We start from the raw sequence: 26,928 nt of genomic DNA, 5'->3' as shown, positions 1-26,928 counted from the left end.
GAATGTGGCTTGGGTTTTCATTAACTCTCTCACTACAAGGTACTGCAGATGGAGACAGATTTTACAGAGGGGGTTGTAATAAACATCAGAGAGCAGAAAGTTGTAAACAACCTAGATTCTTTGTCCTGTGGATGAATTCCTTTTCCTTAACGCTTTGATGTTCTCAGCATCTTGTGGACACTTTTTCTAACTGGAGGTGAATGGGTGGGTAATGCACATGGACTTTGATACCTCCCAGCTGGTGTGTGGGGAGAAGTGGTCTCAAACTCCAGCACCCAGTGAATATATGCCTCAATATAAACAGTAAAAGTTTGGCTATCCAGCCTGGTGCTTGGCTCGCAGCATTCTGGCTCTGCTTAGGAGCACAAATCGTGTACAGGATCACTTCCAAGATTTCTCCTCGACTGTTTAATCAAGAGAACAGGACAAAAAGGGAGAATAAAGAGCACAGCTCTAGCACGGCTCTCTCTCACTGCTGTATTATTCCTGCTTTTCCCTATGCTGGCTTCATTGAAATCACCAGTATTATCAAGTTAGTGTAAAATTGCAGTGAATCTATCCAAGGCCTTTTCCATACTTACATTTTTCGAGTCTTACCAGCACAGTTAAAGCAAAACAAGTCACTTGAGAAGAATTTAACTAGAAATGAGCTGGGTGTCCTTACTGCCAAAGGAGAGCATAGTGGTGGGGGAATCTTTAGGAACAGCTTCAGTGCTTTCAATTCATAGCTTACCTTTTTACAAAACAATTGCCTGAGAATGGCCAACATTTTTATACAACCCAGCTTTTCCCAAGCCGTTTTGCCCAGGGGGATCTTCCCCTCCCAGATTAGCATAAGTGTCTTTGCTCAGCAGCACTGTGACCATGCCACCTCTGGATCCCTAGATCTGGAAGGCTGTGGGTTGTGCTTTGCCTTCACCTTCCTCCAACCCCTGCAAAGGGAATGGCCACAGTATGGGGTACACGGGAATAATTGCACCCAAGCTATGAGGAATTCAGAATACTTCCATCAAGTAAAGGATCCTGCAGATTAAAACAATACAGCTCTGCAATCGGAGAAACTGCTTGGATGATGGTGCATGTCTTATATGAATGGTGTTCCTGTTGCTTTTTAAATCACTTTCTCTAAAGTGCCTGCACTCAGAGCTCCAGTTTCCAGGTAACAGGGAGAACCAGACGCCCAAGTGCTGGGTGATTTAACCTTTTTTCTGAATACCACTGGGAAGCAGTTTGAGCACTAATGTATTATAACTCTTCAGTTAAACTCAGCTCTTCTGGCACGTAGACTAATTTGTGAGAGCAACATGCCACATTTACATGCAGTCACATGTAGTACAACTGTCATGACTTCTGCAGGGGAGAACAAAAGTACAAAAAAGGTACCTTTTCCTTTATGTTTACTGGGCTGTGTTTTCAGAAATATGCACTGCTAAATACCGAGTTAGTCCATAGGCCTTGTTGGGTAAGGGATTAATCAATTTTGTCTCGGTATATAAGAAAGGCCTTCTTGCCTTTCTTTGCCTTGGGGAAGAAATCCCTTCCCCAAGCTCCAGCTTGCATTGGTTTAGATTGTAGAAGCACATGATGGTTGAAACAGTCTCAAACTGCTCAGCTGTTGAAACTGCTACCCAGGCAGCTGGAGCAAAGGTCTTTAACACAGTCATTCCTACCTTCAGGTAGCACGGCTTGCTCTAGGGCTCTGTACATGCATGTGTCTGCAATGGCAGCTTCTCCAGGTGGGCACATACAGTCAGTGCACTCATCTGGGTCTGGAAATGTGTTAAGCAGATCAAACACAGCATCTGTTTAAGACTGCCATATCCCAAACTCTTTCAACTCTACTGTCACTATAGAGTAGGTCTTCAGTGACTAAATGGTGCCCAAGATACAACTCATGCATAGACACTGATGGGTAACTACCTGAATCTGAATCAGAAGTCACACCTGGAACACTTGGACATGGCTGTTGTTGTTTGTTCTTTTTCTAAATCCTTTACAATGTTTTTAGACTTAGGGTAAGAGTCATCCAGAGTGTTTAACACTCTGCATTTCTCCATCTCCCCTTTGAGTGCTGAAGCCTATTCCCTCATATTCTCTCACTTGTCATGACAGGTCAGGGGAACTTTTATGCCTGAATCATTAAGTGACTGAAGTTTCTTACTAAATAACAAATATGCTTTGATGCTTTTGCAGCCTCAAGATGAAAACAACAATGAACTTATGGCCAGGAAAATGATGCTCAAATAGAACTCATTACTACTTGAAGCCCTCAGACTCCACACAGTGAAATTGTAACAATTCCTGTCCTTCAGAGTAAAACCAGACGGTGAACGTAAATTGCTAGAGCACACTTTAAAAATGCTCATTGCTAATTCAGTGCACATTCATATATACAAGTTCAAAATACCTCATAAGGAACTCAGCATGTGAAGTTATTGGATATGATTCCATTTTATAAATACAAAAGAAGAAATATTTCAAAAGCCATTAATCACACTAATGAGTAGAAATTTACTATAGTGGGAAAAACTGATTTACTTGCTTTCAAATATTTCATTTGCAACCCCTTGAATTCCCTTCTAATCAATCCAGGAAATCTATCCCTGAGTTACAAGCAGGCTGCATGGAGACTCTGGGTTTATGACTGAGAAAAAATCCTCCTGGGCTGTCCCACAGCCCAAGGCCTGGGACTGATTCAAGAGTGTATATCTTTGGTAAAGTCCATTGAGTGATCCAAACCCAGGCCCAATGATCCTGAAAATTCTCAGTTCCCATCACCAGTGTGGGTTGGCTGGCAGAACTGCTCTGCAGCAGCCTCCTAGCTATAGGACAGGCTGCGTGCCAGGGCTTGGCACTGCCAGAGATGGCACGGCCCTGCAGCTTGTCAGTGCCAGGACCTCAGGGCTTCACAGGACTGCAGCAATTCCTAGTTCCATAGTAATTCTCAGGCTGCCTTTCTGGCTTCCCAGGCTCCCTGCCCTGGAGCAGAGATGTACTGGGATGCCTCCCAGGGACTGTCACTCCTAGGGCAGTTTGCATGAGCCAGGGCTCAGAGAAAAGAGGAATTTTTGTCAGGCTCATTGCTAACCAGCAGACTGCTTCATGATTTGGCTTTATCTGTCTCCAAAAACAAAAAAAAATGTATAGGAATTAATAGTTCACAAAAACTTTGAAAATATTGGCTTTAGACTCAATCAAATGAAAGTCAAATTTTCAAAAGCAAAGTTTGTTCTCAGCTGGAACACTAGCTTTTCAACCAGCCCCAGTGAGTACTATGAATAATAATACCCCATCTCTTAATTTACAGTTGAAATCCAGAAGAACACAATGTCCATCTGCTTACATGATCCCCAAATTATTGACAACTTCAAAAACATGATGTTTGTAACCACTTCACATATAGCCTGAAATGTATTAAACAATGACTTCATTTGAAGAGGTTTGTTAACATTATGAATATTATTATTGTGGGTCACAAGAGGCTTGGTCTTGTTCCAGTCTTGAAGTAATTACTTTTAAACTGCAAAACTGGTTTATGAATTACAACATTAAATCAAAATGTACAGTAGTCACGTTACTTCTTGGGAGGTTTATTGTGTAGTTATTACTCCGCAGACTAAATGGATTTTAACTATCCCATACTATTCACAAAGCAATTTTGAATAAACTTTTGGTTTGTGAAAGAGCCCTTCCTCCTCCTGAATTCCTGTCAAATATTTAGATGGTAAATTTAGATAGAAGCTCATGCTTCTGTCTGTTGTTGATAAGCATTCTTCTTTCTAAACTGAGCAACCAGACCATGTATCTGTAAGTGACTTGCTTCAAGTTAGTGGTTTAAAAACTTTTCTTATATAGCTGCAATTTCTGTAAAAGTCATATGTAATGAAAGAAAATTATGTTTTTCTCACTCCTCGGATCTTGGAAGACATTTAAGGGAGAAGGATAATTGCTAGTGAGAGCATAGCCCAGTTTTACTTTACAGTGAAGGTGAGTTGTAAGGAGATAAACAAGGAAGGAAATACGTGGAGATCTACCCACTCTCAGGAACTAGAAAAATCTTCCTGTGAATTGTTATTTTTCGAGATGTGTATGATTTACAGAGATGAGACTTCACTGAGATTTTTGGCTTGCATGCTTAAGTCTCCTAAGCTGTTTTGATACTCTTAACCTGGGAGTTACATTTCTTTTGCATCATCCCCCCCCCCCCCCCCCCCCCAGCATTCTTCCCCTTATTTTTATCTTGGTTTCTGTCAGCAAGGAAAAACAAACATAAAAAATAAATTAGGTCTGAAACCCTGTTATTTATCTTCACATGAAACAGTGAATGGTCACATTTATTTAAACTGCAGCCTCTAAGGTGAGAAAAATATGGCAGGATAGCTGGTAGTTTCTTTTGCAACTTTAAAACCCAAATGAATTCTAGTGACACATGGGATTTATGCTAATTTTTGCTGAAAAAATATTTTATGCTATGTTTTAAGGTAAGTTTTTTGACCTACAAGTTAGTGGTTTGCAGTTTTAGTTTAAAGATAGTCTAGTGAATTTTCAGTGACACATTGTGCACATGTAAGGCATACAAAGTAATTTTTTTTTCCAAACCAAAAGTGTTTTAGATTAAATTTCTTTGCCATGCTGCTAACTCATAGTGCAGTAATATGCACTAACACGTTAGTGACTTATAGTGAATTATACAGTATGTATATATATATATATATATATATATAGGGCCTTATAAATTAAGAAGTGTAGTGATTTATCCTGCATGAGGTTCTGATAGCACACTAGTGCTAACGAGCTCCTGGATGTTTGCTAACACCTTTCACATTGCAGGAAAGGTTTCCCTTGTGATTGCTCCGTGAGTTGTCCATTTCTTATATCAAATTACCAGAACAGCTGGTTTGGACCCCGGGGCATGTTGTCTTGATTCTCCCCTTTCCCTGTGGGTACCTTTGTTGCTGCTGTTCCTTCCCAGCTGATGCCCCAGCAGGCAGCAGCAGCTCTGGCAGCTCTGGCTGACCGACCACAGGCAGAGGGCATGGAGGAGAGTCAAGGGTCCTCCTCTAGGTATGTGCTGATTGCATTCTTAAGAAAAGCTGCTCCTCCTGCCCCTCTGCACAGCATGCTCTGCAGCTTTAGGTTATAATCTGGAGTCCGGTTTGCCCTCCAGGGCTCCTCGGTGTTGGACCGTGCCAGGAGTGTTTCATGGGCATGCACAAGGTGCAGTTCCTCTTCCTTGCACCACCTGGTGCAAGCACAAGGTAAGTGTTTGCACTGAGGTTGCTTTGCACCAGCCCCCCAGGAATAAGGCACTCAATTCTTCTCCACCACTATGAACAACACTTGGGCAAAACTCCTTGAGAGCAGTAACAGGGTCACACTCTTCTCATGTATTAGAACTCGTATAAAGAGCTTTCAGACATCTAGGAAATTACAGCGATCAAGTTCTTTCCAAATAGGATTTCTTTCTGTCTAAGAAGATTTGCATCGTTATTGTAAAGAAGCAACTCCAGGAGTGAGATGGCACTTCATTCTTCATGTGCATTAAGTACTATTTCCCTAAGTTCTTTTACAAACTGGTGAGAAATTATTGACTTGTTTTGATAGGTAGCAAACAAATGAATAAAAAAAGTTCTGAAAAAAAGATTTTTGTAATGTATTGACTCCCTAAATTCTGATTCCTTAATTTCTAGGTTTCATTTATAGAACTTTAAGCACTTCATATACTTGTCTGTCACCTTTTCTCTCTCTTCTTTTTGGGAAGTAGACTCAAACCATTACTTGTAGCAACCAAATGAACATTTGGCCAGGGTAAGAAAAGTGCTAATTTCCCAAGGAAGAAGTGTGCTGCCAGTACCACTCTTGACTCTGGTTCAGCAGCCATAGAGATGAGTCCTTTCCAGATGTGGAGTTACCTCTGTATGGCAGCTGCATTCATGTACTGTTAGAAATGTCAGGCAAACAAACCTTCATGCTTGCTTCAAGGTTTTTCACCTGAAGATATTGATTGTGTTTTCACCTGTATGATAGCCTCTGCTTTCTGAATGCAAAGAACCAAGGCACTGAGAGTGTTAAGGACTTTCCTAAAAGTCAGAAAAGTCTGAGCTTTAATAGCTGTCTCCCAGGTGGGCTTCTCCTCACTTAACTGCAGATGCCTGAAGGGCAGCAGTCTGACCTAATTGTCAGGGACTCTCAGTGAAGTAGCACTTCAATTTATGTGCACTACTTTAGATATCTACTTGGAGTGACATACATACACACCACATGTGTGGGTTTCTTCCTGTGGAAGAGGGTGGTAGCCTCGGGTAATAAACTGAGATGGAGATTGTAGATGTTTACATTTAGGTTAGACAAATCCTTTACTGCAGTAAGGACCATGCTGGCTACCCTTCAAAACAGGATGCATTTGGAAACTTTTTCCTGCCTCATCTGATGAGACATCAGACAGCTTGAGTCACTAGTTCTAGGTGAAGTTCATGGCAGAGAAGTAGAGAAGTCTGTTCTCTCCAGTTTCATAATTGTGTGCTGTCTGCAACTGAATAGCTATTTTCCTTTGTTTATTAGAAGTTACTGTTGAGAAAGCACTCAGTTCCTACAGTAATGTTGGAAAAACAAAACTGGCTTCACTAATGATCAGGTAGGTAGGATTCAATTACCTACTCATTTCCCAGCTGCTGTGTTGCAAGCAACTAAATTTTAGCTGAAATTCTTCATTCTTCTTTTCTGTTGTCAATGACAAATGATACACAGGAGAGGAGTGACAGTTTTAATAAAATCTATGTTTGCAGGTGTAAAGCCCACATTACAGCTCCTCAAAGCTGTGTAAGGAACAACCATAATGGGAATCATGGAAAGCATGAATTGATTGAGTTGCCCTCAATCAAACATACAGGAAACTAACTGTGATGCTCTGTATCCTCTCTTAAGAGAAGCTGACCTGAAATGTTTACACTTCCCAAAGTGAGCTGCATGCATTCCTTGGGTACATAGTATCACGTAAATAAAGAAGGAAGAAAATTTGGAAGGAACAGCAGAGAAGAATCATAAATGCATCATAAGTGAAAAAGAGTGGAATGTGAAAGGGTAAAATGGAAACAGAATGGCCAGAAAATCTGTCTGTAAATCTTGGTTCCTAAGTGGCTTAAGAGAGGGACAGATGATTGCAGGCAACTGAGTAGTACAGCTCAGTGGGCTCCTCTTCACTGCAGACCAGGGTGGGCTCCAAACCCTGTGCAGTTTGAAATCAGAGACTCCTTGGCCACCATAAATACAGTGTAAGGGAGCTTTCTAATCACAGCCACAATAGCTAGTGTTCAAAATCCAGAAAGCTTTTGTTGAGATCTGGCCTTTGAAAACACCTTCTGTAGTCAGCAATTAGTTTTAAATTCTGATACTAGGTAGACACAGGAATCTTTTCTCCCCGTTCTTTTATATTATATGTTCAGAATAAAACCAGATCTAGTAAACCTGCATTTTTCTGGGTTGATACCGCCCAAACTGTAAGTTTTTGCTCATAACTCTTCCTTGTCGTCATAAAAAGTTCAACTGCAATTCCTTATCATGTATTCTTTATTTTTAATCTTAGCTGCACCAATGTAACAACCTGTTATTATTGCAAAGCACTTCAATGCTTGCTCTTCATCTGCCCCCAGTATCCTATTCCCAACTAGACAGTCTCCAGATTTCTTTTGTGCCAGCTCTGGCACTCATCTCCTCCCTCAGAGGGCTGATTCAGTCTGCTAAATGGAAAGAAAGATGTGTGCTTCATTTGCTGTATTGGTTTGTGAGAAGCACGGAGGCAGAGGGAGGCAGAGGGGAGGGAGCTGGTGGCAGTGTGTGGCTGGAAGAGGGGTATGAAGAGGGTTAATGGGAGGCAGACCCTCCTTTTCAGTGGCAATGAGTTTCTAGGCCAAACAAGTTTGACCTGCAAAATTTCACCTTTAGTCCTTCCCTTCTCTGGCTTCTCCCTCTAGGGCATTCTTTGCCTTCCTGTTTTTACCCCCCTTTCTTTGAATTACTCTGTTTTCTCAAAGTTTCACATCTCTCCTTTTACTGGTTTGCTTCTTCTCTACCTTTTCTAGGTCTGGGGGTTCTGCTCTCCTCCATACTATTCTTTTCACCTTGGGGTATTTATTAGAAACAACAGCCCTGTTTTAATGCTTTTGTGACATTTTGCATTTCCTTTTGCATTGCATCTGTGGTTAGAAGCTGGTGATGGTATAGACCTCAAGCAGAAATCCTGCAAACCTCTTCCCATCTTGCTTATCTACTTTGTGTGGTCAAACCTGCAGAGCAGACAAACAAATACCGGGAATCAGAGCATATGATATATGCAGAGTTTCCCAACTGAAAACATCCCTTTGAAATAAGAGGTAGAAATTTAGAAGATAAGATTTCTAAGAGAAAATTCTGGGTTTTATTTTTTTACCTTTTTTTTCCCCCACCTACCTGCCTGGAGATTCTGATGATTTTAAGTTTGTTATATAAGGTTTCTTTCTATTGGGTGCTGCTTTCCAATACATGCTCTGCAACTGTTCAAGTATCTACCCTGCCTTGTTTTCCAGGAAGGGAAGTAGCACAGATTGTTCACCCAAGAGACAAAAATTGACTTTGTTGGTAAATGCAGATGCTGTGTTCTTTGTTCATGCCAAGTTGACTGTCCATGGGAACACTGATTTCCTCTGCAATAGGGATTAAGACCCATGGAAGATCCATAACTGGAAGCTTTTTGGGTACAATACATCAGCATCAGAGCACATAAAACTTTGGCTCAACTGATTTCTCTTTCCAGGATGTATTTTATGTTATTGTACACATTTTTTTTCTTTTTTTTTTTTTTTTTTTAAATACCTTCTCCTTTCTCCCTAAAGTACTCTGCTACCTCTGTTTTGAGATAATGCAATGGGCTAGTAGCATTTGCATAGATTGTAGGGTAGAAACAGTAAAAATGGATTAATTCCATTTATGGAACACAGCACTACACTAAGGCCACTTCTTCAGAGAACAACCGAGAGTAACTAGGGGTTTTGCTGCCCTTACCAAGATTTGTACAGAGCATTTTAAAATTATTATAACGTTACAAGAGGCTCAGGAAATCATCTAGCCTGACCTAGGCTTGGCTTAGGCGATGCTTAGCTGACAGAGGTTTATACATTTTTAAATACTTCCATTGATGGAATAATCTCCCCAGGCAAGTCACACAGAAGTCACTACTAATTATATAACAGCAGAATGCAATTTTCCTTCAGAATTTGTTTGATCTTCTACAGTTTGTGAAAAGATACATTCATGAAATAACAAATAGGCCGTGACACTTTATTGGCATTTTATTTTTTGGAGTCTTTTGTGTTAAAGATCACAAGCCAGTTCACGAAAAGTACACTCTGTAAAACCATGAACAGGAAAGTTATGTTTTATTTGTCCCTCTCTCCATCACCCTTAGGTCCTCGCCTGCGGGACTAGGTTCCTCGCTCCCAGGTGCTGCCAGGGGTGGGCGCGATGTTGCCCCGGGGCTGCGGGACAGGACGGCTGGAGCCGCCGGTGCCGAGCGACCGGGGCTCGGAGAGCGCCTCGGCGGGGCGCCTCGCCCGGCGGGCTCCGAGCCGGTGTCGGGGTCCGGCCGGGAGCGGAGCCGGGAGCGGAGCCGGGAGCGGAGCCGCCCCGCCGCGGAGCGCTCGCAGGTGCGCCGGGCTGAGCGCCGCGGGGCGGCACCGGCGCGGGGCGGGAGAAGCGAAACCGCCGCCCCTCGGCGGCGCCGGGAGCCGCCTCCTCCCGCTGCCGCCCGGCTCTGCCGAGAGCTGCGGCTCCCGCGGCGGGCTGGGACAGCCGGGGGCGGGCTGCGGGCGGGAGCTTCGAGGAGGGGCGCCGGGGGCCGCGGCTGCCGGGCGGGAGCCCAGCGCTGCGGCGGCCGCCGGACGGCAGGTCGGGGTCAGCGCCCAGCGCCGCCCGTTCGCGCCCATGGGCGACTCGGTGTTCGGCGAGAGGCCGGCGCTGCGCTACGCGGTGAGTGCCGGGCGGGAAGGGGCTGCCGGCCCACGTGTGCCGTGGCGCGGTGGGAGCGTCCGTCTGTCCGTCCGCACCGGCGCGGAGCCGCGGGCCAGGGGGAGGTGGTGCGGTGCTGCCCCGGCGGGACTCGATGCGCGCAGCCGGCAGGCAGGGCGCCGAGCTGGAGCTTTCCCCCGCTTCCCTACCTGGGAGTGTCGCGCTTTGCTGGAGATGATATAAAAATATATATCTTTTTATTTAATGAAGGAGAGGGCGATGCGGCGCCGGCCCGGGGCGGCCGGGCTGCAGCCGGCCGGAGCGCTGGCGGAGCAGCCGCTCCCCGGGCGGCGGGGCGCTCCGGCTCGGGGAGGCGCCGGGGGATCCCGGCAGCCCCGGGCCCGCGGGCGGGGATGAGCCGGGGGGCTCTGGGGGCCGGTTCCGGTACCGCTCCCGCGGCTGTTCACGTAATAGCACCATACTTTATTTAATTTCCTTCACGAGAGCTGGTGCTCTTGAGAAGCCGCTGCACTTCCATCAGCCTTATTAGGAGCATTTTCTCGTTTGCTCCGGCAGGGAAAAAAAAAAAAAAAGCCGCGTAAAAACAGCCAGCTGCCTCCTCTCCTGAAGTCATAAATAAACTCCAGCACGAGTTATTGCTATTGCATGCGAGGGCTGGTGCCGCTGTCTTTTGCACCCATGTCAGTGATGAATACTTTTATTGCTGCTGTTAAAGTTGTGGGAATTGTCAGTCGGAGCAGGCTTGCTTCACTGCTCCCTGCTCCTGGGAGCACGGGATGGGTTGGTGGATTTTAAGTGTATCAATTACGGGATACACTGCGATGTGCGGTTTTTTTGGTTTTTTTTTTGTTTTTTTACTTGCTTCACTTTGATTCCTTTAGTGTTGGACATGAAATTAAACTATTAAACTTCTTTTTATACATTCTTTCATTTTTAAAACCCTGTGTAAAGAATTTGGAAGAGACTACTTAGGTGTTTTTGGGCAGCAGGGTTTAATGTCTGTCTCTATACATATTTTTATACTGTAGGTGTTAGTGCATTCAACTGCTGTAATAATATGAGAGTTTTTAGAGGTAATGGTAAGTCAGCTAAATTAGTTAATAGAAACAAATACCTTTGGTACTGTGTGTGAATAGTGATAGTGATTTCACCAGGAATCTAATTATCATACATCAAACAAATCGGAACCACTTCTTTCAACAGGGTAATGGTGCTGTGAGTATTTCGATGTGTGGAGACCACTGCCAGTCACGTCACGTGCTAGCAGCATGAAACTTTTATTACTTCCTGTGATTGTGCTTGTCAGTCTACCATTAACTACCAGTTGCAAACACATTATTGTTTCTGTCAGTTGGGTATCAGTCCTTGTTTTGCCCAGAGCCAGCAGCAGGTAGTGCATTGAATTCAGGATAGCAGGCATGCAAGGGAAAAAGGATGGCCAGCCATATCAGATGACCATTACCCCTTTGACAAAACCCCTGGTCTTTGATTGCTGTAGCAAAAGGGAAATTGCACACCTAAGAATGAAACTTCATGGTATTTTTTACTATTTTAGGATATATTTCAGTGATGAAGAAGCAACATAGTTATATCTGGGAGGTGAATGACATTTATAGTTGATATCACTGGTTTGTCTGGAGAATTGGAGTCTGGATGCTGTGCATAATCCATGCATAGGCTTAACATGGAGTCTGTGAAAAACCTAGATAAGAAGAAAAGTGTGTTAACTTGATGGTGAGCTAAGACTGTAGAGCTTACTTGTATTGAGACTGCTTAAATGTAGCGAAGTACCATTCTCATTAAGTAGTGACGTGGTGTAAATACAAATCAAGTTCTTGGATTGTTTTGATAACTGTGAAATAAAAATCATGCAGTGTTATAGCATTTAATAGCCATTAATTTATTGGCAGAAGAAATTATAGTGATTTCTGTGGTGAGCTTCTCTTCCAATTTTCAGGACTGGTAATTAAAATTTCATGGTTTTCATAAAAGGAAGCATCTGCACTAGCATCTTTGTTCTGAACAGCAGTGTGCTTTTGAAGGAAGTCTCCCAGTCTTCCCCAGTTGTTTGTTTTGCTTCATGTCTTGGGGTAGTCAGAGCATGGGAAACTGCATTTGTTCAGGTGATGCTGAACTGGGGAATGTTCTCCTGGTGCTTCTCAGCTTGGAGGGTATTTGAGCCTCAGGACCAAGTTAGAGTCAGCTAAACTTAGAAAATTCATGTTATTTGGACATTCCATCTGCTGTATCAGCCCCTGAGCTCTGCAATGTGCTATAGCCAGTGCAACACAATAATGTAGCCATAAATCAACAGGGATGGCACTGTGATTCTAAGGCTTCCTAGTGTATTTGCAAGCATAGCTTATGCAAACACAGACTTAGTAGCTTAAGACTGTTATGTCAGTGGGTATGATCACATCACCTATAGCACATTTGATCTTCTGTGTGTGTTAAGTGAGAGTGGGATGATTGATAATTATGTCACAGTTCCATTTTGAACTTGGCATTGGTGTTGACTTACCTAAAAACTCCACTACGCAAAGAAGTAATTTTAATATGAAACCTTGTTTTCCGTGAAAAGTAAATTAAAAGAAACCAGCCAGTTGAAAATGAATAAAAATATATTGTTAAAGGAGTAGGTGTAAGAAAAACAAACCAAAATGGAGATTGAGAGACAATTATACTTGCATTAGATCACAGAAACAATTTCCCCCCGCTCCTAATATATTTCCATTAGTCCAAAGCCTCTTTTCCCTTTCTTATATGTTTAGATGACATTTTTATTAAAACTTACATAAAGGTAAATAATATCTCATTCTTGATATATGCTGCCTGGCCGAACTGTACCCTTTAATTTTTAGACATGGGTTAGTTTACCTGCCCATTAATCATCTGGCTGAATTACTTTGAATTAAAAGCTCTTTTTGGTATCATGGTGCTTGTAACTGATACTAAAATCTCCAAATGTTCCAGAAACAGTTTTTGTATAGTTTCATTAAAAGGGATGGTCACCTTCCTGATTTGGGATTTTTTTGTTTGTTTGTTTGTTTGTTGCTAAATTCTATTTTTTCCCACTCCATCTTAGTAGCTTTATGGTGGAACTAAAAAGCTGCTTCATGTATTTTGGCTAAAACACCAGAGAGATCTATTGATTACTTGAGATGTAGAGTTTTCTTCATGTGACAAAAAGACTCGAAATTGCCTCAGCTGTTGCCCAATCAACTGGTTCCTCAGTGGTTCAAATCAGGAAGCTTGGAGAATGATCTGGTTTGATCATTTTAATCTTAGTGTAATATCCTTAATCTTGTTTTGTCTTGAAACATTTACCAGAAAGGATTTCCCTCAAGGGAAAGGACATTTTACCCTGATGAGGAAACTCTGCCTGTCTTTCACCAGGGCACATGAGAAAATGGGGAGGAGCTGGGATTTGGAAGTGGCTGCCATGACTTGAGGGGTACCTTGGGGAATTCATTTGAGGAGAAGATATGAGACTTTCTTGGGGCCAAAAATTGAGAGTTCTGGCATCCAGAGTGGAAGGGATATGTGAGTCACTGGAGTTGGTTTAAGCTTCTGAATCTATTGCTGATAACAAGGTCACCTCAAATTCAGACATTGGAGAGTAGCTTGAGAAAAGAAGGGATTTTTTTCCCAGCCTCCAGCAGTGTTTGGGGAATTGTATTGTGTGTTTTCTCAGCCTGTGCCCAGCTGACCCCTTGCTGGGGCGATAGGCAGACTTGCTGCTCCCTCTTTAGTGTCTTAAATCCATGAGTCTGCATAGAAGGATGGAGAAAACAACAGAAACAGTTTTCACTGGAAACTATGACATTAGGAAACCTCCTGCTTTCTGCAGCACAGAGGGAGCAAAAAGAGGATAATAGACATTTTCTTCCAATATTCCAGTTGTAGTAATGCTAACTGTACCTCATAACAATTAGATATTAGAATAATTCAAGGTGGAGTAGCGAGATTCGTGGTGATGCTGTAAAACTAAACTGGAATGGTAAAAATCTCCTTGTGAGGAGGACCCAAGCACTGACATCCTCCTGTGAGATTGCTTGTGTTTTGCAAAAATCCACTTTTGAAGACAGTTCCTTGCGTTTCTGATTTCAGGACACATTGCCTTATGACTTGAGCCTTCAGCCACTAACGGATTTTAACAACAAACTCGCATGCCACAAGCAGACCACATTTGTTACCATAATTGTAGGAAATCCTACAAGTAATTTATCCTACTGGACTGTTAAGTGTGCTGTCTTCGCCTCGACCATTTGACTAGTTCCTCTCTCTTCCCGGCAGTCTTGCCAGCAAGAAACAGCATAGGACCAGGCTGGGCCAGTGTGTATCCAGATCAATCATAATATATTTTTATACTTAGGTTTGGTGAGGTTAAGGACAGACTGTGGGCTGGAGAGTGAGTTCCTACCCAATTAAAAAAATCTTAAACATCTCTACTTCATAAAAGGTAGCTGCTTATTTTCTCCTATCCTGAATACTCACAAGCAGAGTTAACTTGTTCAGTAAGTTTAATTGCTCTGTAGGTGTTGTTTTCAAATTAGGAGATTTTGAAGAAAACTATCAAATTCACCAAATAAGCAAGCTACGGAAGAGGCAATTAGCAGTAGAGGAATAGTTAAATATCAGATTTCTGGCATCTGATTCTTGAATTTTATTTGTCAAGGATTTATCTCACCTTTTGCACATTGGATTTTTTGGAAGGAGGAATATGATTTCTGATGAATATTGAGCCCAGTGCTTCATTCTTCATTTGGGTGAAATTCCCAGTGACACTGGTGACTCATGCTTACACTTCTGCAATGTTTGAAAGTACTTTCATTGCTAATCTCTAAAGAGCATGTATAAATATAGGAAGTGAGCTCTCTTTGTCACTCAGTATGAACACCAAGACCAAGCTTTGATTGGGATTGATGGAATTTGAAGTGAGTCCAGCTGTTTATCTGCTGTGCAAAGTGGCCATGAGTTAACACCAAAGAGCTGGAATCCAGGAAGCAAGGGGTTTGTGTGTGTCCCAGGAGTTTTTAAACTTAGGAAGTAGATTTTCATTCTGATCAGATTCTATTTACAGCTGTTGAACACCTCATGTGTTCTGGGAGCTCTTCACTGACAGGTGGATATTACTGTTCTTCCTCTCATGTGCAGGAGAAAGATTGCAGGCAGATGCAGGTTGAGTTGGGCAGGACTTGCTGGGTTATCTGCAGAGCCACACTGATGTGGTTTATTAGTCTGCTCCCAGATCCTGTGCAGGAATACAAATGACCTAAAGTACAGAGAAAGTGGCCACCCTGTGTATAGACAGCAGGAGGTAAAGCTTCCCTTTATTCAGTTTCTCTGTCTGTCTCTAGCATAATCTGTCCCTGCAGAGCAATTACAGTTCTTGTACTAGTACTTGCAGAGGCGCTGTTTAATAGAACTCCCATGTGAGTGGATCTTCTTCAGAGGTGTTTCTCTTCAGAGGGACACACAGCCATTAGGCTCAGATGTGGTGCTGTGCTTCCCTAGGAAGGGTTATGCTGATACTTCTTCTCCAGGAGAAGATTGACTCAGCCAGCACTAGTCCTTTGCAAAGCTTCAGGGTGATGATTTGGGCTCAGGTCTGCCTGAGCAGCAAGGTCATGCGTGGCTAAAATCAGCAACCTGTGCCAGGAATGAAGGTTAGTGTAGATGAAGTGCAAGATGCGGATTTCAGTCTCTGTTATGTCCTTTTTTGGTGATTTTTGAGCAAGGCTGTTCTCTGGTCCTTTTTAAATTTTTTTCTTCCCCTGTGGAAATACTTCTCTTCCTAAAAAACCTGTGTGTGGAAACACATGCTAGCCTTTAGAGATTATTCAGGTGTGTTGGTGGTGTGAATACAGAACTACCCTGAAGTAAAATGTTGAGCTCCAGCTAGCCAATATTCCCCATACCAGCTGATGGTTTGTATTTCAGTTCTGTTTTCCAGAAGCTTTTTGAAATTTGCAGGTGTGTCTTCACATTTCTTTCAGCCTGAAGAGTGAAATAAATTGAAGATGGTTGAGGTCACAGATATATTTAGATAGTTGCTTCTACTTGTATTTATCTTCAGTTGCAAATTGGTTACCTTTTATGCACAAATGTCTGTGTAGAACCGTGAGGAAGGAAATCTACTTACTTAGGAGATTTGTTTCTGTAGAATTATATATAGTAAAGTTGTTTTGCTGGCTACAGCTCTTCAAAATTTCATATATATTTAGAATTTAAATCTCAAATGAAAATGACACTTAAGGAATACTCAGCTTTACATGCCATCATGTAAGCAGGGATTTTTGAACTTCTTTAATTTGTCTGCTAAGGACCTCTGTTGTTCAGCCACTAGTATTTCTGTGCAAGGTGTGTTTGCTGCTCTTATTCTAATGGAATACCTCTACCTGCGGCAGAAACACAGCTGAACTCTTAGTGACTTGGAAAAGATGTACTCAGAGTTCAAATTCTACACTACTGCTCCATTTCTATGACATTCAAGAATACAGAAAGACACTTCACTTCATGGAGTGAAATGGCTTTTACTCGTCTAGGGAATAAAGGAGGTCTGCATGCATTGTACTGCTTACAAAAAGAATCTGACAGGCTTTCTGTAGCATGCCTTGGCTGACAAATCCACATGGTTCACATTAAGTTTCTCTAAAAGGGTGTCAGATCTTAGTGCTCCCTTGGGAGATACCTGGATCTTATCAGGCATGGCTGACTCAAAAAGGAAAGTAAGTAATGTTTTTTCTTTCTAATGCTTACTATCTAAGTGTTATTGATAGCTCACATTTAAAAGGATTTTCTGAATATATTCTGTACTAAATCAAAAAATGTTATGATATGCTGATGGAAAATTGAATGTTACAGCAGTACTTAAATAGACTGTATTTAGTGTTCAGTTGCTAAGGGCAACCTACGTAAAGTTTGGGTTTTTCAGGCTGTGGTGCCCTCAAGTATGCAGGCAGAATAAGTGCTGATCTTAACTACCTGCAGGACAGTCAGCTGTTATTTCATACTTGGATGCTTTACATTTTTGAAACAGGTGATTGAAGCTGTGCAGATTATACTGGAAGTTGTTGAAATTTCATCATACAATTTAATTGTTTACTTCAAAATAATATGTCATACTTTTGTGCATCAGTTTATATGAATCTTATTATCGGTCACTTTTGCTGTGCTTCCATGAAGACAGACAATCCTATGATTTTATAACTACTACAGTTCTATGTAATTATAGTAGAATAGAGCTAGTCTTCACTGTTTTTGTTTACTGGAGATAAATTGCTTTGAAATCAAGCATTTTGTATAACTAAGTATACCTGTAGCACCCAGACTTTGGGCTAAGTGTCTTATCTCCTGAAACTTGCTGTTGTTTTATTTTGATGTTGATAAAGGTATAATACTTGCAAAGTTTTATATATTTACAAACGTGGTTGTGTTGTTTGGGGTGTCAGACCTAAATTAAATGGTGTTTAATGATGACTATTTTTTCCCTTTTTCCTGTTAGTTTGTAAAAGGTCCTGTTAAGCTCATCTATATGTGACTTGGCATATGGATCCAGTATCCTTGCTATCTGAAATTCTCATTTGTATGATTACTGTATTTTTTCCAGTCTGGTCCTATTAATAAAGATCCTGAGGCTTGCAAAGCACTTTGTTTAAACACAAGCTGTGGAAAAGAATCTGAAGATCATTGTTTAAGCTTGCTTAAAAACTTGGAAATGTATTTCTGCTTTCCAGGTGGGGGTTTTGAATGAGCACAGTATGTGGAGCTATCTGTATGAAAACCAAAGCAAACCCATAAACAAATTGTGCTGGAAGAAAACCATAGGTATTTGCAGCCTGGTCCTGTTCTTGCTGAAATGTGTCCCAGATCCTGAAACAGATGTGGAGTCCAACTTTGTGCAGAGGCCACACCCTCCGTTTCCCTTGGCAAATTGTTTCACATTCCAGTGACCCTCTGGATAAAACATCCTTTAACTTGTACTGTGGCCTTAAATGTTTATTTTTTTTCTTCTGTGGTAAATTGTTCTTGTTCTGTATCAATGAAGGCTGTCATTAATATTTGCATACTGTTATTATGCATCCCTTTCAATGTTAGATTTTCGTAGCTGCACATATTGAGTGTTGGAAATATTCCCAATTTCTATGAAAGTTATCTTAAATAAAAACGAGTGATTTATTTTACTGCAGAGTATGCTTGTGGTAGAATGTCAGAGGGGTTTTCTTGTTTGCACGTAGAGATCTCTATGAGTAATTAAGGAACCCCCTGATTAGCTGGTTGCTCCCTCTTCCAGATGTGTGTTTCTGTGGTCTCCTTTATGAATGCTTTAGTTGTCGAGTTCACAGCCTGTTCTGTCTTTGAGCACATCTGGACAAATGGTAGGAACAGGTGGCAGGAGGGGAAGTGCTTGGCTTTTAACTGGAGGGTGCATGTCTTTGAGAGTTGTAGCTGCTGAATCTCTTCTTGCGGTGTCTGCAGCGTCTTGTGCAAATAGAGGCAGCAGCGATGACCAGGGGGTTTTGTTTCAACCCAGGAGAAGCACTTGTGAGCCTCGGGGGCTGCCCCTGCGGTGAGAGATGCGACATGCTCAGATCTTGAGCTCAGGTTCATATCTCAGTGGTGGGTTTTCACTGGAGAGATGCATGTGCCTAGCTCTCAGCATTACCTGGGTGACAGGCAGCACATTCTAACACCTCTGTTTAGCTCAGGAGCAGGGGAGCTGCTGACCTGTAACCTCAAAAGCTGAATTACCTGAGCTGCCTGCTGGAGGAACAGGGGAGATGACTGCCAGCTGTGACACGAACTGTGAGCAGCTGAGAATTGCTCTGCTCACTTCCAGTTGTACGTGATGGACATAAGCTTAAGTTTGCCAGGAGTAAAAACTACAATGTCACATGAGTGCATGAGTCAATCTGGCTCTCAGCATGACCTGGTAGTTTTGGATTTAAAGACACTGGGTTTCCAGAGGCAGTTCACAGTCCTTCCTCAGCAGAAAGTGAACCCCTGCTCAGTTGTGACTCAGGGCACACAATTTTATTTCCTGGGCAAGGATCTTGCTGGTGCATTGTTCTGGGCTGCTGTGTTTTCTTGTGGCTGAGTGAGCCCACAGTTGGGCATTGTAGATGGAAGAAATGAAGTTGCTAGTGATGAGCTTTGTTTTCAGAGTTACTGAGGACTGATAATATGAATTTCTCTATAAATACTTGTGGTTTTTAAATTTCCTTTTTATTTTTGCATGTCTTACCCTGAAATGTATTCACAGGGTCTGATTTAGATTGATGTCAATCTGAAATTCATTCTAAGGCCACAGAAGAATGGACTAATTAAATTCAAATTTTTGAGCATTATTACCCCTTACCTGTCTTCTTCCAGAATGTATCTGCATTTTAGTCAAGATTTTCCATGCATGAATGCACAGCCCATGTGAAGCAATGTTGAATTCCTAAATTTTAGGAATTTAATATGATAAAAATGTTGCAAGAGGGCAGAATTAACCTCTGTCAGAAAAACAGGAGACAAAAGAGCAAATTGTGCAGTCCTCTGTACATTGTACATTACTCTGTCAAATGTTTTTGTTACTTTATTGTAACAAAAAGAGTTGCTTATATTTATTTACAGAAGAGATGCTCTTTTACTTTTTGGATGCTGATCAGCTGATGATTTCCATTCTGGCTATTTTTTTTTTTGGGGAGAAATTCTCCTTGCTGTGAGTTCTCTAATGAACAATAGTTGTCCCGCTACAGGTTCATTGACTTTGGAAGTAGACCTTGCAAATTCTTATTTTCTGATAGCATTGTATTCTTGAAAGCATGTCTTTATATGAAAGATTTGGGAGTCTCCAGTTACTGAGTCTTTCTGCATGATTTTGGATAGTTTGTTGTCAGTGATGCTGAATTATGTATTTTACTTTCAGAGTATATACAATGGCAGGAGATTATTTAAATCCTTCAGTATTAGAACAGCATTTCTGGCCATAAGTTAAAATTGCCATAGTGCCTACTAGTCAGGCTGAACTTGAGTCAAGACTGTGTCCCTTGCTACAGTGGTATGACTTTAATTGTTTCAATGCTGTGTGTCACACCAATTTGTATCATTTTTCCTTTCTGCATTTCCATCATCCATGTACAGTCATCTCATTATGTATTTGTGTTGGTGCAGGCTTTCTCAAACTCAGGTAAGCAAGAACTATTTCTGTGCCCTTAAACTAGTCATCTTCGTGAAGTGCTGGGAAAAAAATTTCTTGGCTGATTGTCAAATTTACTGTCTTTTAGCAACATTGAAGTCTGTACAGCTGAATTTGATAAGATGTCTTTACTAGGAGCTGGCCCTGTTCATCTGGCCAGCTGAGACATAGGGTTGTGGCATTTTTTCTTTCTCCTATACCCAGTAATTGTTGTGGTGCAGCAAAATGATTCTATGCTGTTCCAACTTTTCTCTCAGTAAGACTGAAAAAGGTGAAGGGGACAGTGTTTCTGCCATACCTTAAATAAAAAGTAAATAAAATGTGCACAGGGAGGAAATCTGACTAGTAGGAAACTGCTGTTTTTTTGTTTTTTTTTTTTTTTCCTCTCTCTTGAGCATAACCTCAAACTGTTTGACAAGAAATATTATTGCCAGGAAGTCATTACAATTATTATCTATCCCTGCAAATAGTCTCTGTTCCTTTAGCTAGTGTGTAATATTAAGCAGAGTTTACTTACAACTTACTATATTTTGTATTAGTTGTTTAAATCACTTGCCCTTTATGTAGAATTCATGCCTGAAATTTCAGCTGAAGAAGTATTCTTGAATTCCTTTCCTTTACTATCATGTTTCTGATGATGGTTTTTTATCTATTGCTTATTTTAAAGTTCTCTTAAATTCTTTCTCTTGCAGGAAAGTGAGAAAATGAACCATCATGAAATACAGATGCTCTATAGATCATGCACAACAATTTTTAATGAAAATGCTGTGCAGAGCACATTTATCAGCCTAACTTATTCTGTATGATTTCTGTTGGAATATTTACACTTTTTGATCAACTTTCAATATCTTTTTGTGCTAAAATAAACACCATACATTGGCTATTAATAGCTATTTACTTAAATGTGTGAGGTTTTGCAGATTAGAGTGTGCCTTTCACCAAAAGTCACAGGAAATTGCAAGGTTTTTCTCTTCTCCCAAGTTATGTGTGTAATTTGGTAATGTATATTTTCCTAAGATAGGGTTGTTAGAGCTCTGATCTTCATGCTGTTGCTATTTGTTAATTATATTTCTTTTAATTTTTCAAGGGCTTTGGTTTGAACCCTTCAAATTCAAATGAAGACCTTCAGCTGCAAAGATGTAGAAGATAGATGTTAAAATGACTCTGTTTTTCCCCTTGTCTTGTATAGAGTGTCATGGCATTGTGTGTGTAGTTCTTGTGTGTTTGAGATACTTGTAGGTTTGATCTCTTGTCTAACACTGCTCCTCTCCTAAGGATGCAAGGCCAGACTAAGATAAGGTTTCATTTTACATGGACGATTATTTTCCTTACAGTATATATTACTGAAGTTTTCTGAAACAGTGCTGCTCTACTCTCGAGGTCTGGTGTAAAACTTCAAAATGGAGAGCAAATTTCAGTCATTGCTTCTGAAAATCCCAGCAGTCACAAGGCTGCTTGACAAGGGGTGAGGATTTTTCAGTGTTCATGAAGCCAGATTTATAAACTGACAAGAGCAGTTTGTACATAGCTTGTTCTGTAAAGTGCTTACTGCATTTTGGTGGATTTAGAAATAATAATATGTAATAGTGTGTGCGTATTTCCTTGGTTTTCACAAATAACCTTGTTATGTTCTTGGTGATTCATCTTGCTGTTTTCTCCCATGAAGCTTTTTTTCCCAGTAACGGTGATACTACTCGGTTTTCTGTGAACTCAGTAGAATAGTAGAATTTCTATTTATCTATTAAGAATGCAAAATCAAGGGGGAAAAAGGGAGGTCCCATTTATTCTGGGATGAGTTATCATGAGGAATTCATGTCTTGTTATTTTGCCTAAACTGGCCTCTAGCTATCTTTGTAGATCTTTTTTAAAGCAAGCTTGAATGCAGCTTTAACAGGGTGATTGGAGCAAGGCAACAATAAATACTCTGACTCATAACAGTGTGTATTTAGGTATTTAGACACAGATTTAACTCTAAGTGATATGATGGAGATTCATTGCATTTGGGGGCCCTTTTTGTCTATGTTAAGCCACAGACAGTTCAGATGGTCCCAGCCTTATGAGAGGCGCTTTCAGCCTCAGTGATGCTTACAAAAAAGCAAACATAATGAAGACTGAAGATCTGGACTGTCCGGACCTGCTCAGAGCTACAGAAGTGTTCACATTTGTTTCAAACAAGAGAAGTAACGTGGTGTTCGGGTGGGCATTGTAGATCCAGTCCTGCTGATGGTGTAGCTGGATGTCTTGCTGAGCTCCATTGCTGCTGGCAGCAGGCGGCTGCTCTGAGATCGCTGCCCCTTTGGCCGGCGTACACCGGCGTTCGGGGCGTGCTCTGTGTGAGCAGCACTTTTAAAGAATTCCTTGTGTAGAAACTGTGGGCTGAAAAAATACCCTTGTGCCCTGAGTCTTGTCAACTACTTACCAGTGTCTTGGTTTTCATTACTCTTGGGGGTTGATAGCTCCCCCAGACTTCAGCTGCAGCTTTTGTTTGCTCACTGAGGCATCAGCATCACTGAAGAGCAGCGCTGAGGCTGAATTACACATCCATGTAAACAGCCTGCTGACATACCCATGTAAATGAAAGCCAAACAATTAGCAAGGGGTAATGCTCAAAAGATGTTTCTTTGGGGGAAAAAAGATCTTTATAATCACAAGCTTGTCTGCTTTTTATCTTTTGAATGTGTATTACAATGTATTAGTTGCCTATAGTATTTTATACTGTTCTTGTATTCTCTGCTGGAAGTATTTGCTTCAGATTATCCACAGGATTACCCAATCACCACATCACAGTTGGTTTTTAACAAAAGCCATCCGTATCAATGGCTACCACATGGGAGGAGCGAGCAAGGCTTGCTGCTTGCACTCCTGAGGTTGCCACAAAGCTTCTTCACACTTGCTAGAAGATGCTTAAGTCACCTTGCCAAAACTAAGTTCAGCTATCCATTTAAAAACGTCCAGTCATTTCTTGTATTTTGTAAAACTGAGAGCAGCGTGCTGAGTTCTGATGCAAGCTTAGATTTGCTGTTCTAATGCCAGGTTGTGAGTATGGACTGTTGTGGTATTTTCAATGTTGGTATTATTGAAACCTCACCTTGCATTTTTTACAATTACTTCTCAGAATTCCTTTTCCTTAAAAATGTTCTGTTTAAAGTGCTAACTTTCATAAAAGAAAAATAAAGAAGAAAAAAGTTGCTGTTTTGACAGCAGCAGAAGTATTTGCATTCGTTACAGAAATGAACAATATTCCGACTTGGAAAAAAAGATAAGGGCCTAGATATGTGCATTAGGAAAGAAGAGGTGAACTTGCAGGAATTACACTGCTGCACTTTGACTTGTAACTGTGCTTGCAGGAGGGTGCCTCTTCTACAGCACATAGGCTGGATCTGAGGCATAAAAATAATTCATCCAGAAGTTTCTGAGGTCCTTTATTAGTTTTGACAGCCTGCTTTCTGGCGCCTTCTTTTGATGCTTATGTTTGTTTTCTGTACTTCAGGAGCAAACCTGTGTCTGCCATTTAGCCTTATTCTGGAGGTGGTGTGGGACAAGCCTGCCTCTTAGTGATGGATTTCTTACATTTGTGTCAGGAGTGTTTGATAGTCTCCCTGTTCACACTTTCCGTAGGTTTACATGTATGTAATCTTAAATGTATTTAAATTACTTCCCGAATGACCTCTGAAATATGTACTTCTAGTCTTAGTAAATCTCTGTAGGTTTGAGCATCAAGGAAAATGGGGGAAAAAAGAGACAAGGAAATAGCAGATTCTGTGGAGCTCTCTTAAACATGTGCATATGCCCCATTGCTTTGGTACACATCTTCCTCCCATTTGTAGTAGGTTTATGTTGTTTTTATTATATTGTCTGCTTTATTCTGTTTCCTGGCGACTCATGCAATTTAGCACTGCAGAGGGACTGGAGGAAATTTATCTCTAGGCTGACTCTATTAATTATTGTTCTCCCAAGAATCTGCTGCTTCTTCAAAGAGAATGGCAGTAGCAAAGAGATAAAAAGCACTCTGGAAACATGCTAGTGCAATTATTACTTACACCTCTGGCAAATTAGGGGAATGATCCTTTTCTTGAAAGTTTCAAAGAAGCATATTTGTTCTGCGTTATTGTTACTTCATATGAGAAAATCAGTCTTTGAGCCTGTAACTCTTCAGAATTGCTTGAAACTGGAAAGTGATTTCTTGGGAAGGAAGATACTTGAGAAGTTAGCAGAATTCACCTTGGCCAGTATCTCAAAATGTAAGACATGGGGGACCTTCTGAGCTGTGTATCCCTGCCTCTTTCTGTTGCACACAGCAGTGTGTGACCTCTTAGATGAACACTGCAGGGTCTGTGTCTCAGAAGATGGATGGTTTTTTCAGTTCACTGCTTCTGCTGAAGAGCTCTTCCAGAGCCCTGTGACCAACTTTATATAATTTATTCTTGGGGCAACATGAATATATGAGCTTTTAGCTGAAACTGCGCTTTTGCTGTCTTCTTAATTAGCTAAGTTTTTCTTCCTTGATTTTGTTTTGCCTGTGGAAGGGATGCTGGCTCTGCTGTGAGGGACACTCTTATTCTGTGTCTCTGCCTAGAAACTGTCCTCTGTGTTTGTTGCCTTCTTCAGGGATGGACTTCACACACAGTAGGGAAAAAATGCGAGAGCAGAGTGACAGGAGCTCGTTTCATGGCCTGAAGTCAAAGGGAAAATGTCCTCTGTCATGATCCCTTCTTCACCCCAACTATAAATGGAGCCCAAGCTTAGCAGCTGACATCAATGCTGCAGTGTTCTTCATTGAGATGAATGCTGCTCTTGGCAACCTTTTCAGCTGATGGCTTTACTTTTTTCTTTTTGTTTCCCATCTTTTAAATAGTTGCCTTAATCAACTTTATTCTGCACTTCCTTAGTTAGGAAGAATCATCCTCTCAGAGACTGAGACCTGCTGCTTCTGCAGGTGGAGGAGAAGAGGGAAGCCAAGGACCTACCTCATCTTTCTCATTCTGCTGGAGCTTCTCTTGAAGTGTGTTTGTTAATGGTGCTCAGTTTTGGGGACACAAAAGGGAGAGGTGTAGTTGGGAGACAACAAACTGAAGATAACGGGGCACAAAAGGAAGAGAAATTACGAAGTACTGAGGGGAGAGAGAAAGGCATAGACAAGGTGGCCCTGCTGCTGTTGAGTCTGGCAGCCAGCCCACAGCCCAAGCAAGCACTGATCCCTGGCAGCTGCTGCAGCCCCTGGCTTCTGTCAGGATCTGTGGCTTGGCCCAGGGGGTATAAAAACTCCTGGCACTTGGAGTAGCAACTGTGGAGGAAGCTCCTAGGTGTGTCTCTGCCACATCAAACCATAGCAAGTAAAGCAAAAGTTCATTTCCATGGGCAAACCTTCTGCTCATATGAACAGGTTCCTTGTGTTTGCACCACTACTTTGTGGCAGTAACTCCTTTTTGTATGGATAACTTAATTTTGAGGAAACCTCTGACTTTTATGTTTCACTATCAGTGGTTACAGATACATTGTCAATGGGAAAAACACACGTCTGCCTGGAGCTTATACAGGTGCTTCACAAAGATGACCTCACCAACTTAAAAGAAAAGTGAACATTTTTAGTCCCCTTCCTAACTAATTCATTTCAGTGATGCTATTCTTGAAAAGAGAAAGCGCAAGACTAAGAAGTCAGACCAGTACATATTCTTTAAAGAGAATCTTATGTGAACCTATTTATTTTTAAAATTAAATATATGTTTTTAAAATTCATATTGGTTTTTTTCCCCTCTTACATGGCTACTCTTGGGATTCAGGATCATTATCTTGAGCTAAGCAGTGGCCCTTTGTGCAAGCTTACCAGGGATATATTGCATTTTCTGGGAAAAAATGTAATTCATACTTGCAAAATTTTATGGATGACATTACATTAAGTAAAGGTGTTTTTTTGCTTGTTGTGAATCTGAATGGGGCAAAGAATGAGCAGATCTGTGTATGGCTCATTGTTTCAAGTCTAAGTGTGCCAGCTCTCTCCTACATAATTTTTTTCCCCATGGCTGTAAAGTTTTAGTAGCACTTAGCAAAATGTTAAAAGGAAATATATGTCAGTATGATTTTAAGGACTGCAAAAGGCATTTAGAAGTGGTGACTCATGCAAAGTGTTAATAAATACAACTGCACTGAAGTACTTCAAGCTTCCTTTGTTACACTACAAAGGTGAGAGGTGCTTCTGAAATGCCAAATTAAGAATAAATTGTCTTCAAACTTGTCTGTCTGTAAACATATGTCTAATAACGATAAAAATATTTTGTTAGGTCAAACTGGCTATTTCTCTCACATTTTTAAATAGAAGGGATCCACAAACTTAAGAATTTTTAAAAACCATGGAAAAGTTTATGAATTTTTACATTTTTCTGTCATTTGGATTACTTCAAAAATGAATTCTGTGTGAATTTTTTATGAAATAGGCCACAATGTTAGTTGTGCTTCCCAGTCTGTTCACACAGTGGCAGAATGGCCTGGGGGTGATAAGAAGGTTATCCCAGTTGCTGGTTGCCTGGAAAGCCTCCTGGTTGATGGGATGGAGAAGTGCACAGGTCCCTGATCTTGTCCTGCTTTACCTTATCTGGGCAGGTGTGAGGTGGTGTTAGGGGTCTGCTCTAGATGCCAAGCTCAGCTTTTGTGTAGAAGTCAACATTGCTAGAGAAGGAAATACTACTGGGAGATCCTTATCTATGGGAAACTTTTAGTCCTTGGAGAAGATGCTATTAATAATGATA

At 41.3% G+C, this 26,928-nt stretch overlaps 1 protein-coding gene across 1 annotated transcript in view; it reads left to right on the top strand.

Annotated features, from left to right (window-relative positions):
• Positions 1-9,874: 9,874 nt before the first annotated feature.
• ARHGAP6 (Rho GTPase activating protein 6) overlaps positions 9,875-26,928 on the top strand; it is a 157,423-nt gene continuing 140,369 nt past the window's right edge. The window contains exon 1 of the mRNA XM_077781592.1: positions 9,875-9,999. Within this exon, the coding sequence (XP_077637718.1) occupies positions 9,955-9,999 (45 nt within the window). The 5' untranslated portion in view covers positions 9,875-9,954. The remainder of the gene's footprint in view (positions 10,000-26,928) is intronic.

This window comes from Lonchura striata, chromosome 2 (assembly GCF_046129695.1).
Source record: "Lonchura striata isolate bLonStr1 chromosome 2, bLonStr1.mat, whole genome shotgun sequence".
In the NCBI taxonomy this organism is placed as follows: domain Eukaryota; kingdom Metazoa; phylum Chordata; class Aves; order Passeriformes; family Estrildidae; genus Lonchura; species Lonchura striata.
The sequence above is the reverse complement of the archived record's forward strand: the minus strand, read 5'-3'. Positions and strand labels throughout refer to the sequence as shown.